This window comes from Salvelinus fontinalis, chromosome 4 (assembly GCF_029448725.1).
Source record: "Salvelinus fontinalis isolate EN_2023a chromosome 4, ASM2944872v1, whole genome shotgun sequence".
NCBI classification, from domain to species: Eukaryota; Metazoa; Chordata; class Actinopteri; order Salmoniformes; family Salmonidae; genus Salvelinus; species Salvelinus fontinalis.
In genome coordinates this window covers 42,182,241-42,198,243 of record NC_074668.1, presented here as the reverse complement: position 1 = coordinate 42,198,243, position 16,003 = coordinate 42,182,241, and the positions used below count along the sequence as shown (strand labels likewise).

Here is a 16,003-nt window from a genome sequence, read left to right as displayed (position 1 = left end):
ATTAGAATGAACTATGTCGAGAATACAGTATATAAAAACACAGTGCAAAATGGATATAATTGCAGGAAATTTGCTTCTGGACCTGAGTCAGGAATATAAATTATAAATATGTATGTGAATGGTGTGTATGGACAGTATGTGAATAGATAAATGTGTGTATAGCAGTAGTTATATAGTATAGTTATATTATGTTCCTCTGTTCCTTAAATATTTGTGGGTTTCAATATTGTTAGCACTGTCCTCGACTCCTCCCCCCCCCCTTTCCATTCCTGCCTGTTGGTGGCAGTCTGCAGAGGGGAAAGGAGGCGGAAGAAGTGGAAGAAGTTCTCTGCTGCCTGACTAAACTCTTTTCACCTCTCCAACCAGGAGTTACAGCCTCTATAGAGCCAACTTGGATTCTTCATTCCCTCTCCTGGCTTCTCCAGTGAGCTGCTCTGCTCAATCTATGCTGAGCTCGCCTTTTGATCTCTGCATCTGTTGAAACTCGTCAGCCAGGTGAAGGGGATTATATCTCTCTCAGCCAAAACTTTTTCAGCTGTCGTTTAGTTAAATTGCAGGACAATTGGACTGCTCTCCCTCGCTCTTCCTCCCTCTCTCACTATTCTCTTCTCTCTGTGTCCAGCCCTGCCTCATGCTCTGAGTGAGTCTGTGTCTGGCTGTGGCTTGGAGCTCCAGAATCTTCCTCACCGGAGAGAAGGCATGGAACACGAGAGTAGAAAACTGAGAGGTAGAATTCAGATATAGAACACTTCGGTAGAATTTCTGAGTAGCGTTCTGAGCTGGAACTTTTAGCAAGATTTTGGGAAATCTGAACTAGAATACAGAGCTGGAATACTTAATCGGAACACTGAGCTGGAACTTTTCAGTGGAACATTGAGGTAGAATCCTGAGCCAGGTAGCGTAAGGAGGATGGGAGGTCATATCGCAGTGGTGTGTTTGGTTCTGCTGGCCCTATGCTGTGTGCTACTGCCCAGAGCAGGGGAGAGTGCAGGAGGCATTGTCTCTTTAGGCCAGGCTGTAGAGGAGAGAGGGATGGAGGCCCTATATGGAGAGGAGTCCCAGGATGAACCAGCTAAAGAAGAGGAACTCACAGAGACACAAAGCCAGACTAGCAAGGAAAAGAGAGCCACAGAGGAGGATGCCCTACCAGGTAAGAACAAAGCCAACCCACTGGGCATAGACGTCAGTTCAACGTCTAGTTTTATTTACATTTGGTTGAGTTGTCAACTAGCGTGAATTCAACTCAGCCAAAAATGTCACCCTGTCATTGAGGTTAAAAGTTTGATGAATAAAATACAAAATTCTCCTACGTTGAAGACTTTTTGCAAATCCGATCAGTTTTCCACAATGATTCAAAGTTATCACATTGAATTTTTGGGTTGAAATGACGTGGAAACGTTGTTTCAACCAGTTTTTGCCTAGTAGGAACATTCATATTATAATGCTATATATGTTACTAAGTGGAGAATTGGGTCCCATCTGAGTTGTGGCTAGAAACATGGATGGTTTTACCTGCTAGATAGGACCCAATTCAGCTGGTGTACATGCCTTTGTTCAACACATCTTATCATCATATCAGCTAACGATCAAAACCTTAGTATTAGAATCATCAACCGTGTCTGTTTGTTGGGCTGGAACAGATGCCTCCTTCCAGGGCGAGGATTGGAGAACGTTATATGACATCATCAGGCAGGCACAGGGGACAAGGCAGGTGGAGGAGAGTGTTGGTCATGAAAGAAGCCAGCAATTTCCTGAATTACCCACACACACCTTTCAGTCACTATGCGAGTCCAACAGTGTCCGTGCCCACACACACACACACACACACACACACACACACACACACACACACACACACACACACACACACACACACACACTGTCACGTTCCTGACCTATTTCTGTTAGTTTGTTGTATGTGTTAGTTGGTCAGGACGTGAGTTTGGGTGGGCATTCTATGTTGTCTGGATCTACGTTGGTTTAGGGTTGCCTGGTATGGCTCTTAATTAGAGGCAGGTGTTTGGCGTTCCTCTAATTGAGAGTCATATTTAGGTAGGTTGTTTCACAGTGTTCATTGTGGGTGGTTGTCTCCTGTGTCAGTGTTTGTCGCACCATACGGGACTGTTCGGTTTGTTTGTTCATCGTCATTTATGTGTAGGTATTTTCCCTGTTCGTGCGTTCTCGTGTTTTATTGTAAGTTCGTATGTCCAGGTTTGTCTACTCCGTTTTGTTATTTTGTTAATTAGTCAAGTGTATTTCGTTTTCGTGTTTTCCGTCTTTACTTTAATAAATATCATGTCTTCACAATCCGCTGCATTTTGGTTCAATCCCTGCACAACCGTTACACACACACACACACACACCATACAGTACTCTAACCTGTCTGTCTCCAGCTCACACATACCTGGACTGTCTCTTGGCCCAAAGCAGAGTAGACCTGGGACTGGGGAAGATTCAGTCGGCTGCAGTAACAGATCTGGCTGGGCTCTGAGCTGAGCATCTTGGAGACAGATTTGTACAGTCCACTTTTATTTTCTACTGTACCACAGAACCCAGCTCCAAAATGGAAGGATTCACCCTCTGAGATGGGCTGATGATGTAGTGTTAGTTATAAAACACATTTTGTTTCTGAGATTCACAGCTTAACATCGAGTTAACTTCAGCACACACATCTGTTGGTTTAATCAGTCCCATTTCCAAATTAAATTGCACTAAAACCTTGTATTTACATGGTAATTACATTAGCTAGTAGGTACTGTATAACTATTTTGTGGGTACACATTGTTACATAGTGCACTACAAACTATGTAAAATTTACTACTACTGTCATAGGCTACATATTTATGGCTTGCACAATTGAAAAGATATTAGAAACACCAACTAGACAGAATCAGATATCTTAAGGACAGGGACAGGACAATGTTGATGATGCTCTGACAGCGTGCCATTACAGTTTGGCTGGGTTACTAATGGAGAGGAATATTAAATACACATGAATATGACATGAATACACAACCTCTGTGTAACGGCTGTTGGAAGGAGAGGACCAAGGTGCAGCGCGGTACGTGTCCATATTTATTAAATGAACACTGAAATAACAAAAATAACAAAGAATAACGACCGAAACAGTTCTGGCTGGTGCAGACACACAACAGGAAACAACTACCCACAAACACAGGTGGGAAAAGGCTACCTAAGTATGGTTCTCAATCAGAGACAACGAAAGACAGCTGCCTCTGATTGAGAACCACACCCGGCCAAACACATAGAACTAGACAACATAGAACACAACATAGAATGCCCACCCCCCTCTGTTCCACAGATACAGTTGAAGTCGGAAGTTTACATACAGTACACCTTAGCCAAATACATTTAACAATTCCTGACATTTAATCCTAGTAAAAATTCCCTGTCTTAGGTCAGTTAGGATCACCACTGTATTTTAAGAATGTGAAATGTCAGAATAGTAGAGAGAATTATTTATTTCAGCTTTTATTTCTTTCATCACATTCCCAGTGAGTCAGAAGTGTACATACACTCGATTAGTATCTGGTAGCATTACCTTTAAATTGTTTAACTTAGGTAAAACGTTCCGGGTAGTCTTCCACAATCTTCCCACAATAAGTTGGGTGAATTTTGGCCCATTCCTCCTGAGAGCTTGTCACGCCCTGACCTTAGGTAGCCATTTCCCTTGGGTATTGGTGGGTTCTTGATCTATGTTAAGTTAAGTCACGGTTTGTTTTGTTATTTTGTTCATTTGTTCAGTGTTCATTCGTTTAAATAAAGAAGAATATACGCTTACCACGCTGCGCCTTGGTCTCCTCCCTACGGCGGCCGTGACAGAAGAACCCACCATAAAAGGACCAAGCAGCATGAAAAGGAGGAGCAGCATTTTATGGAGAAATGGACCTGGGAGGAGATACTGGATGAAGCAGGACCCTGGACGCAGGCTGGGGAGTATCGCCTTCCGAAGGTGGAATTTGAGGCAGCAAAAGCGGAACGGCGATATGAGAAGAAATACAAACAAGGCAAGCACAAGAGGCAGCCCCAATATTTTTTTTTTTTTGGGGGGGGGGGGGGCACACGAGGCGATTGGCTGAGTCAGGTTGGAGACATGAGCCAACTCCTTGTGCTTACCGTGGAGAGCGTGTGACTGGTCAGGCACCGTATTTTGCAGAAATGCGCACGGTGTCTCCAGTTCCCATTCATAGCCCGGTGCGCTCTATTCCAGCTCCTCTATTCCAGCTCCTCGCACTCGCCCTGAGGTGTGTGTCCTCAGCCCGGTACCACCAGTTCCGGCACCACGCATCAGGCCTCCAGTGCGCTTCCACAGTCCAGTACGGCCTGTGCCTCTTCCCCGCACTCGCCCTGAGGTGCGTGTCCTCAGCCCGGTACCACCAGTTCCGGCACCATGCATCAGGCCTCCAGTGCGCTTCCACAGTCCAGTACGGCCTGTGCCTCTTCCCCGCACTCGCCCTGAGGTGCGTGTCCTCAGCCCGGTACCACCAGTTCCGGCACCACGCATCAGGCTTCCAGTGCGCTTCCATAGTCCAGAGCTTTCGGCGACAGTACCCAGTCCAGAGCTTCCGGCGACAGTACCCAGTCCAGAGCTTCCGGCGACAGTACCCAGTCCAGAGCTTCCGGCGACAGTACCCAGTCCAGAGCTTCCGGCGACAGTACCCAGTCCAGAGCTTCCGGCGACAGTACCCAGTCCAGAGCTTCCGGCGACAGTACCCAGTCCAGAGCTTCTGGCGACGGGCCACAGTCCGGGGTCTCCAGCGAGGGTCCCCGGTCCGGGGCCTCTGGCGATGATCCGCAATCCAGAGCCTCAGGCGATGATCCACGGTCCGGATCTACAAAGGCAGAGGGATTAGTGTAAAGAGGGGAGGCGGCGTCCAGAACCAGAGGGGGGGGGGGTTACTGTCACGCCCTGACCTTAGTTACAGTGGGGAGAACAAGTATTTGATACACTGCCGATTTTGCAGGTTTTCCTACTTACAAAGCATGTAGAGGTCTGTAATTTTTATCATAGGTACACTTCAACTGTGAGAGACGGAATCTAAAACAAAAATCCAGAAAATCACATTGTATGATTTTTAAGTAATTAATTTGCATTTTATTGCATGACATAAGTATTTGACACATCAAAAAAGCAGAACTTAATATTTGGTACAGAAACCTTTGTTTGCAATTACAGAGATCATATGTTTCCTGTAGTTCTTGACCAGGTTTGCACACACTGCAACAGGGATTTTGGCTGGCTAGGCCACTCCAGGACCTTGAGATGCTTCTTACGGAGCCAATCCTTAGTTGCCCTGGCTGTGTGTTTCGGGTCGTTGTCATGCTGGAAGACCCAGCCACGACCCATCTTCAATGCTCTTACTGAGGAAAGGAGGTTGGCCAAGATCTCGATGCAGTCGTCCTGTCCCCTTTGCAGAAAAGCATCCCCAAAGAATGATGTTTCCACCTCCACGGTTGGGATGGTGTTCTTGGGGTTGTACTCATCCTTCTTCCTCCAAACACGGCGAGTGGAGTTTAGACCAAAAAGCTCTATTTTTGTCTCATCAGACCACATGACCTTCTCCCATTCCTCCTCTTTGCCAATAACCCTCCAGATGGTCATTGGCAAACTTCAGACGGGCCTGGACATGCGCTGGCTTGAGCAGGGGTACCTTGCGTGTGCTGCAGGATTTTAATCCATGATGGCGTTGTGTGTTACTAATGGTTTTCTTTGAGACTGTGGTCCCAGCTCTCTTCAGGTCATTGACCAGGTCCTGCCGTGTAGTTCTGGGCTGATCCCACACCTTCCTCATGATCATTGATGCCCCACGAGGTGAGATCTTGCATGGAGCCCCAGACCGAGGGTGATTGACCGTCATCTTGAACTTCTTCCATTTTCTAATAATTGCGCCAACAGTTGTTGCCTTCTCACCAAGCTGCTTGCCTATTGTCCTGTAGCCCATCCCAGCTTTGTGCAGGTCTACAATTTTATCCCTGATGTCCTTACACGGCTCTCTGGTCTTGGCCATTGTGGAGAGGTTGGAGTCTGTTTGAGTGTGTGGACAGGTGTCTTTTATACAGGTAACGAGTTCAAACAGGTGCAGTTAATACAGGAAATGAGTGGAGAACAGGAGGGCTTCTTAAAGAAAAACTAACAGGTCTGTGAGAGCCGGAATTCTTACTGGTTGGTAGGTGATCAAATACTTATGTCATGCAATAAAATGCAAATTACAGTACTCCCCACTGTATCTATGTTTTCTTTATTATTTTGGTTAGGTCAGGGTGTGACTAGGGTGGGTATGCTAGTTTTGTATTGTCTAGGGTTTTGTAAGTCTAGGGGTTTTAGTAGGTCTAGGTATTTGTAAGTCTGATTGGGGACCATATTTAGGTAGCCATTTCCCTTGGATATTGGTGTGTTCTTGATCTATGTTTACTTGCCTGTCTGGACCATCCATATTAGCTTCACGGTTCGGTTTGTTATTTTGTTCGTTTGTTCAGTGTTCATTCGTTTAAATAAAGAAGAATGTACGCTTACTACGCTGCGCCTTGGTCTCCTCCCTACGACGGCCATGACAGAGCTGGTGTAACTGAGTCAGGTTTGTAGGCCTCCTTGCTCGCACACGCTTTTTCAGTTCTGCTCATATATTTTCTATGGGATTGAGGTCAGGGCTTTGTCAGGGCCACTCCAATACCTTGACTTTGTTGTCCTTAAGCCATTTTGCCACAACTTTGTAAGTATGCTTGGGGTCATTGTCCATTTGGAAGACCCATTTGCGACCAAGCTTTAACTTCCTGACTGATGTCTTGAGATGTTGCTTCAATATATCCACATAATTTTCCTTCCATGATGCCATCTATTTTGTGTAGTGCACCAGTCCCTCCTGCAGCAAAGCAGGTGCTTGATGCTGCCATCCCTGTGCTTCATGGTTGGGATGGTGTTATTCGGCTTGCAAGTTGTTTCATCAGACCAGAGGACATTTCTCCAAAAAGTACGATCTTCGTCCCCATGTGTAGTTGCAAACCGTAGTCTGGCTTTTTTATGGTGGTTTTGGAGCAGTGGCTTCTTCCTTGCTAAGCGGCCTTTCAGGTCAATATAGGACTCATTTTACTGTGGATATAGATAATTTTGTACCTGTTTCCTCCAGCATCTTCACAAGGTCCTTTGCTGTTGTTTCTGGGATTGATTTGTACTTTTCGCACCAAAGTACGTTCATCTCTAGGAGACAGAACGCGTCTCCTTCCTGAGCGGAATGACGGCTGCATGGTCCCATGGTGTTTATACTTGCATACTATTGTTTGTACATATGAACGTGGTACCTTTAGGCATTTGGAAATTGCTCCCAAGGATGAACCAGACTGAGTGATTTCTTTTGATTTTCCCATGATGTCAAGCAAAGAGGCCCTGAGTTTGAAGGTAGGCCTTGAAATACATCCACAGGTACAACTCCAATTGACTCAAATGATGTCAATTAGCCTATCAGAAGCTTCTAAAGCCATGACATCATTTTCTGGAATTTTCCAAGCTGTTTAAAGGCACAGTGGAGTTTAGACCAAAAAGCTCTATTTTTGTCTCATCAGACCACATGACCTTCTCCCATTCCTCCTCTTTGCCAATGACCATCCAGATGGTCATTGGCAAACTTCAGACGGGCCTGGACATGCGCTGGCTTGAGCCAGAACGCGTCTCAGTCAACTTAGTGTATGTCAACTTCTGTCCCACTGGAATTGTGATACAGTGAATTATAAGTGAAAAATGACTTGTGTCATGCACAAAGTAGATGTCCTAACCGACTTGCCAAAACAATAGTTTGTTAACAAGACATTTGTGGAGTGGTTGAAAAACAGGTTTTAATTACTCCAACCTAAGTGTATGTAAACTTCCGACTTCAACTGTAGGTCACTGGCACAGGTATTCAAACAGCCACGAATAGAGAGAGGGAAATACCAATGAATACACTCCACTGACTTCTGTAGTTCCACAACTTCTTGTTCCCCAAAACAATACAATACCCTCCGTAGCGATTTAAGCAGCACCATCAGTAAGTAGCACGGAGCACAATTACATCCACATCCTATACGTAGCATGCAGCACACTGTAAATATGTACATTCAGAGGAAGCGGCAGAAAGAAGAAAATCTTTATATTTTATCCATTACACATCAGATAGAAAAAAACACGTGATTATGGAATGTTTTAATGTCATGTGACAATGTAGAAACATTTACATAAATCCAGATGGGATCTCCTTGACCTTGGGTGTGATGATATCACTGCAGTCCCTCTCCTTGATGTGTGTGTGTGTGAGTAGAGGACCCTGTTGTTTCACCATGCAAACAGAGTAGCTTTTCTTCTGCACAGGACACCGTCATCTCCCCCATCTGCCAGACGTTAGCTCAGCTGTGCCCCCTGCTAGAGTGATTCTGTCTGGCAGATTTCCCCATCCCAGTTACACCTGTCTGGTCCGGGATTTCGGTCTGTCTGTCTCTGTTTCCCACTGTTTTTCCTCTGTCACCATCTCTCTCTGCCCTCTCTCACTCTATCACTCTATTTATATCTGTCTCTCTATCTCTCATCAGTCTACTTCAGTAGCAGAGAGTTGGTGTTGATGTATAGCCTTTGTTTGAATGCCATCTTGTCCTATCCTGGCATATCTGACTGTTATAGGATTGTTAAGTGCTGTTAAAGCTGACATTTGACCCTCGGGAATCAACATGTCGAAATGACCAAGTTTATTAACTTTCCTTTCCCCCGTTGTCCCCAAGCCAGGGTCAGGAGAGCCGAAGAGGAAGAGGAGGGCAAAGGGGATAAAAAGAAGGGCAAGAAAGACAAGAAAGACAAGAAAGACAAGAAAGACAAGAAGAACAAGGAGCCCAAAGTGCCCAAGGCCACCAAGAAGCCTAAAGCAGACAAAAAGCCAAAGAAGGGCAAAGAAAAGGAGCCACGAACAGAAGCACCTACAACTCTACCACCCACAACTACCACACTACCACCCACAACTACCACACCACCACCTACAACTACCACAGAGGTGTACACAGAAGCAGGTAATGCAGTAACACACCACTTTACTACTGTAATCAACGTTTTCAATAAAAACAGACTAGGATTGGTTGATTCGATTTTTTTATTGGCTTTGCATTGTGTGAGTAACAAAGTTGCTTGTAATACTTTGATCTCTGTCCCATCTGATGCTCCCACAGAACCTGACCCATACCCAGACTACCCCTACTCAGACAACGGTGAGATCATGTGTACAGATGACAAACCATTATATAATTTCTCTGAAGCCGGGGCCTCCGTGTTCTAATACCACTCAAAACGTTATAGTATAGCCACTTTGTTTATGATCTTATTTGTACCTTGAAAAACCATGTGGATTTTGTTTTATATCTTGCTTTTAAAACAAATCTCCACACTAATAAAGTTACCTCTACTGTCCATGTGTCCCTCTGATAGAGGATGACTACTGGAAGCCAGATGAGGAGGAGCCCGGAGGCCCAGTGGTCGACCCAGAAGATGACTATTGGAAGGGAGAGAACCCAACGGCCACGCCCCCCACTCCTGTGGTGGATGGAAAGGTGGACAAGGGAGACGAGGACTACTGGGACGCCAGATGTATGTTTCATCCCCCTCTGTGTCCTAAAATGAATGACTCATTGACCGAATGAATGAATGAGTCAGGGGAGAACAACTTCCCCCTTTCATTGAAGCCATGAAGTTCAAGGTCGACCAGGGTACTACAGGCTGTTATTGCCAGAAAGCAGGATCCTCCATTATAGGCAATGGGAAAATAGGAATCTTCAGGGTCAATATTCGTGCTGCTATTACATCAGATGTGTCCTTAAATCGATTATTTTAAAATCACACACAGAATGCCTTTCTAGCCAATCAGAAACGAGTACTCAACAATGCTGTGGTATAAATAAGGATAATATTGAAATATAAGTATAATTTAGTTTCTAATGGCAGCCAGCGGTACTTGAGATATTCAATGAGAGGGGCTTTTACACTGAGTGTACAAAACATTAAGAACACCTGCTCTTTCCTGGTGAATCCAGGTGAAACTATGATCCCTTATTGATGTCACTTGTTAAATCCACTTCAATCAGTGTAGATGAAGGGGAGGATACAGCTTAAAGAATGATTTTTAAGCCTTGAGACAATTGAGACATGGATTGTGTCTGTGTGCCATTCAGAGGGTGAATAGGCAAGACAAAATATTTAAGTGCCTTTTTTTTTTTTTTTTTCACCTTTATTTAACCAGGTAGGCAAATTGAGAACACGTTCTCATTTACAATTGCGACCTGGCCAAGATAAAGCAAAGCAGTTCGACACATACAACAACACATAGTTACACATGGAGTAAAACAAACATACAGTCAATAATACAGTGAAAATAAGTCTATATACAATATGAGCAAGTGAGGTGAGATAAGGGAGGTGAAGGCAAACAAAATATATATATATAAATAAATAAATAAAAATATAAAAAGGCCATGGTGGCGAAGTAAATACAATATAGCAAGTAAAAAAAATAACACTGGAATGGTTGGTTTGCAGTGGAAGAAGGTGCAAAGTAGAGATAGAAATAATGGGGTGCAAAGGAGCAAAATAAATAAATACAGTAGGTAAAGAGGTAGTTGTTTGGGCTAAATTATAGATGGGCTATGTACAGGTGCAGTAATCTATGAGCTGCTCTGACAGCTGGTGCTTAAAGCTAGTGAGGGAGATAAGTGTTTCCAGTTTCAGAGATTTTTGTAGTTCGTTCCAGTCATTGGCAGCAGAGAACTGGAAGGAGAGGCGGCCAAAGGAAGAATTGGTTTTGGGGGTGACCAGAGAGATATACCTGCTGGAGCGCGTGCTACGGGTGGGCGTTGCTATGGTGACCAGCGAGCTGAGATAAGGGGGGACTTTACCTAGCAGGGTCTTGTAGATGACCTGGAGCCAGTGGGTTTGGCGACGAGTGTGAAGCGAGGGCCAGCCAACGAGAGCGTACAGGTCGCAGTGGTGGGTAGTATATGGGGCTTTGGTGACAAAACGGATGGCACTGTGATAGACTGCATCCAATTTATTGAGTAGGGTTTTGGAGGCTATTTTGTAAATGACATCACCGAAGTCGAGGATTGGTAGGATGGTCAGTTTTACAAGGGTATGTTTGGCAGCATGAGTGAAGGATGCTTTGTTGCGGAATAGGAAGCCGATTCTAGATTTAACTTTGGATTGGAGATGCTTGATGTGAGTCTGGAAGGAGAGTTTACAGTCTAACCAGACACCTAGGTATTTGTAGTTGTCCACATATTCTAAGTCAGAGCCGTCCAGAGTAGTGATGCTGGACAGGCGGGCAGGTGCAGGCAGCGATCGGTTGAAGAGCATGCATTTAGTTTTACTTGTATTTAAGAGCAATTGGAGGCCACGGAAGGAGAGTTGTATGGCATTGAAGCTCGCCTGGAGGGTTGTTAACACAGTGTCAAGAGAAGGGCCAGAAGTATACAGAATAGTGTCGTCTGCGTAGAGGTGGATCAGAGACTCACCAGCAGCAAGAGCGACATCATTGATGTATACAGAGAAGAGAGTCGGTCCAAGAATTGAACCCTGTGGCACCCCCATAGAGACTGCCAGAGGTCCGGACAACAGACCCTCCGATTTGACACACTGAACTCGATCAGAGAAGTAGTTGGTGAACCAGGCGAGGCAATCATTAGAGAAACCAAGGCTGTCGAGTCTGCCGATGAGGATGTGGTGATTGACAGAGTCAAAAGCCTTGGCCAGGTCAATGAATATGGCTGCACAGTACTGTTTCCTATCGATAGCGGTTAAGATATCGTTTATGACCTTGAGCGTGGCTGAGGTGCACCCATGACCAGCTCTGAAACCAGATTGCATAGCGGAGAAGGTATGGTGGGATTCGAGATGGTCGGTAATCTGTTTGTTGACTTGGCTTTCGAAGACCTTAGAAAGGCAGGGTAGGATAGATATAGGTCTGTAGCAGTTTGGGTCTAGAGTGTCTCCCCCTTTGAAGAGGGGGATAACCGCAGCTGCTTTCCAATCTTTGGGAATCTCAGACGACACGAAAGAGAGGTTGAAAAGGCTGGTAATAGGGGTGGCAACAATTTCAGCAGATAGTTTTAGAAAGAAAGGGTCCAGATTATCTAGCCCGGCTGATTTGTAAGGGTCCAGATTTTGCAGCTCTTTCAGAACATCAGCTGACTGTATTTGGGAGAAAGAGAAATGGGGAAGGCTTGGGCGAGTAGCAGAGGGGAGGGCAGTGCTGTTGACTGGGGTAGGGGTAGCCAGGTGGAAAGCATGGCCAGCCGTAGAAAAATGCTTATTGAAATTCTCAATTATAATGGATTTGTCGGTGGTGACAGTATTTCCTATCTTCAGTGCAGTTGGAAGCTGGGAGGAGGTGTTCTTATTCTCCATGGACTTTACAGTGTCCCAGAACTTTTTTGAGTTTGTGTTGCAGGAAGCAAATTTCTGCTTGAAAAAGCTAGCCTTGGCTTTTCTAACTGCCTGTGTATACTGGTTTCTAGCTTCCCTGAAAAGTTGCATATCACGGGGGCTGTTCGATGCTAATGCAGAACGCCATAGGATGTTTTTCTGTTGGTTAAGGGCAGTCAGGTCAGGAGAGAACCAAGGGCTATATCTGTTCCTGGTTCTAAATTTCTTGAATGGGGCATGCTTATTCAAGATGGTGAGGAAGGCATTTAAAAAAAATATCCAGGCATCCTCTACTGACGGGATGAGATCAATATCCTTCCAGGATACCTCGGCCAGGTCGATTAGAAAGGCCTGCTCGCTGAAGTGTTTCAGGGAGCGTTTGACAGTGATGAGTGGAGGTCGTTTGATTGCTGACCCATTACGGATACAGGCAATGAGGCAGTGATCGCTGAGATCTTGGTTGAAAACAGCAGAGGTGTATTTGGAGGGCAAGTTGGTTAGGAGGATGTCTATGAGGGTACCCGTGTTTACGGAATTGGGGTGATACCTGGTAGGTTCATTGATAATTTGTGTGAGATTGAGGGCATCAAGCTTAGATTGTAGGATGGCTGGGGTGTTAAGCATGTTCCAATTTAGGTCGCCTAGCAGCACAAGCTCTGAAGATAGATGGGGGGCAATCAGTCCACATATGGTGTCCAGAGCACAGCTGGGGGCAGAGGGTGGTCTATAGCAGGCGGCAACAGTGAGAGACTTGTTTTTAGAGAGGTGGATTTTTAAAAGTAGGAGTTCAAATTGTTTCGGAACAGACCTGGATAGTAAAACAGAACTCTGCAGGCAATCCTTGCAGTAGATTGCAACACCGCCCCCTTTGGCCGTTCTATCTTGTCTGAAAATCTTGTAGTTAGGGATGAAAATGTCAGAATTTTTGGTGGTCTTCCTAAGCCAGGATTCAGACACGGCTAAAACATCTGGGTTGGCAGAGTGTGCTAAAGCAGTGAACAAAACAAACTTAGGGAGGAGGCTTCTAATGTTAACATGCATGAAACCAAGGCTATTACGGTTACAGAAGTCATCAAAAGAGAGCGCCTGGGGAATAGGAGTGGAGCTAGGTACTGCAGGGCCTGGATTCACCTCTACATCACCAGAGGAACAGAGGAGGAGTAGGATAAGGGTACGGCTAAAAGCTATGAGAATTGGTCGTTTGGAACGTCTAGAACAGAGAGTAAAAGGAAGTTTCTGGGGGCGATAAAATAGCTTCAAGGAATAATGTACAGACAAACGTATGGTAGGATGTGAATACAGTGGAGGTAAACCTAGGTAATGGGTGATGAGAGAGATATAGTCTCTAGAAACATCATTGAAACCAGGTGATGTCATCGCATATGTGGGTGGTGGAACTGAGAGGTTGGATATATAGTGAGCAGGGCTAGAGGCTCTATAGTGAAATAAGCCAATAAACACTAACCAGAACAGCAATGGACAAGGCATATTTACATTAAGGAGAGGCATGCTTAATCGAGTGATCATAAGGGTCCAGTGAGTAGAGGTTGGTTGGGGGCACGGCGATCCAGACAGCTGGCCGGGTAGCTGGCTATCGGTAGCAAGATAACATAGGATGGAGGTCTGTTTTTATTTTTTATTTTTTTGTCACCTCGTTCGTTTCTGTCGGTAGATTAGTGGGGTTCCGTGTGGTAGAGGGGATCGATCCAATTGGCAAAATAGATATAGTGACCCAGGAAAGGAAAAAAAAAATTGTCCGGTATATTTATTTAGATAGCAGCCGATAAGACAGCTAATAATTAGCAGATGGGTATTCAGAAACGTCGCAATGGAAAAGCCTGTTGAAACCACCTCGGACAATTACGTCGGCAGACCAGTCGTGATGGATCGGCGGGGCTCCGTGTCGGCAATAAAGGGTCCAGTCCAATTGGCAAAAGAGGTATTGTAGCCCAATAATTCGCTGGTAGGCCTCTTCGGCTAGCCGGCAGATGGGCCTAGCTCGAGGCTAGCTCAAGGCTAACTGGTGCTTGTTTCGGGACAGAGGTATTAGCCAGTAGTAGCCACCTGGTTGCAGCTAGCTAGCGACGATGATCCGGTGTAATTGTCCAGAGCTTGCGTCAGGAATCCGGTGATGTGGTAGAGAAAAAGCAGTCCTATATTCTCTGGGTTGATATCGCGCCTGCAGACTGGCAGGTATTTGCCCGAGCTGAAGCTGGCTGGTGTCCGAGTTAAGGGCGAAGACCGCAGCAGTGGCTAACTGACTACTAGCTAGTAGCTAGTTATCTGGCTAGCTTCTGATTGGGGTTACGGTTCTAAAGTATAAAAAATAGCAGATCCGTACCACATTGGGTGAGGCGGGTTGCGGGAATGTATATTCAGTTCCAAGATGGAAAGTGAAATTAAAATATATACGAAATGTATACAAAAAATACGAGGACTATTTACGCGGGACAAGACGGGACAAGACAAGACAAACACACGTCCGAATGCTACGCCTTCTTGGAGCTATCTTTTGCCTTTGAACGGCATATGGTAATAGCTGCCAGGCACACCGGTTTGTGTCAAGAACTGCAATGCTTCTGGGTTTTTCATGCTCAGCTGTTTCCCGTGTGTATCAAGAATGGTCCACAACCCAAAGGACATCCAGCCAACTTGAAGCATTGGAGTCAATTCGGGCCAGCATCCCTGTGGAACGCTTTAGACACCTTATAGAGTCCATGCCCCGACGTCCATGCGCAACTCAATATTAGGAAGGTGTTCCTAATGTTTGGTATACTCTGTGTATATACACAGTCTATGGATGGAATAACTTAATGAATGAATGGAACAAAGGCATCAATGACAAAAAATACCAATTTCAATTAACTTTACTAACTACTTCAAAATTAGTATCAAAGTATTTTTTCAAATACTAGCTATTAGTTTAAACGTGTAATATAGGTGTATAACCTACCAGCCCTCACAGTCTCACGTCAGAATTAGATGTCCATTCATTTTCCTCAAATGTTAAATTGCGAAGTTGTTCCAAATGTTGAATTTCATTAGTGTTAAAGGTTAAGTTTGGGCATTAACTCCAAATTCTTAAGGTTAGGCATGAACTCTGAATGGTTAAGGTAATGGTTAAGGTTTGGGACGGGGTTAAAATTCTATAACAACTTTTTATCTCTGGATTTCTCATCTAGATCCACTCTAAATCGAACCCTTTATGATATTTGCCAACTGGACTCTAACCAATGAGTCAGGTTTTCCACCTTATATGATGGAAATCTCATCTCATGTGAAGGTTTGTCAGTGACATTCATTGCAAAGCTCAGCTCATCTGTACTTTGTGTGATAGCTGCAACAGGTTTTCATTACTTTTACTGTGTCCATAATTCCACTACTGTTTCACTCTACCATTTCTCCAGATTTCCACTCCTACAGTATCTCACTCTCCTGCACCTCTCCATTTCTCTCTGTTCTCACTCCACCATCTCTCTCCATTCTCATCCTCTCCTTTCTCTTACTTCTCCATCTGCCTCCGTCCTTACTCTCGTGTGCCTCTTCCATCTTGCTCTCTCT

The 16,003-nt window shown here is 44.9% G+C and overlaps 1 protein-coding gene across 1 annotated transcript in view; it reads left to right on the top strand.

Annotated features, from left to right (window-relative positions):
• The first annotated feature begins 309 nt into the window (after positions 1–309).
• Positions 310–16,003, top strand: part of LOC129853808 (inactive carboxypeptidase-like protein X2) — a 30,385-nt gene continuing 14,691 nt past the window's right edge. Inside the window, exons 1-4 of the mRNA XM_055920222.1 lie at positions 310–1,150; positions 8,764–9,045; positions 9,202–9,240; positions 9,458–9,616. Of these exons, the coding sequence (XP_055776197.1) occupies positions 910–1,150; positions 8,764–9,045; positions 9,202–9,240; positions 9,458–9,616 (721 nt within the window). The 5' untranslated portion in view covers positions 310–909. The remainder of the gene's footprint in view (positions 1,151–8,763; positions 9,046–9,201; positions 9,241–9,457; positions 9,617–16,003) is intronic.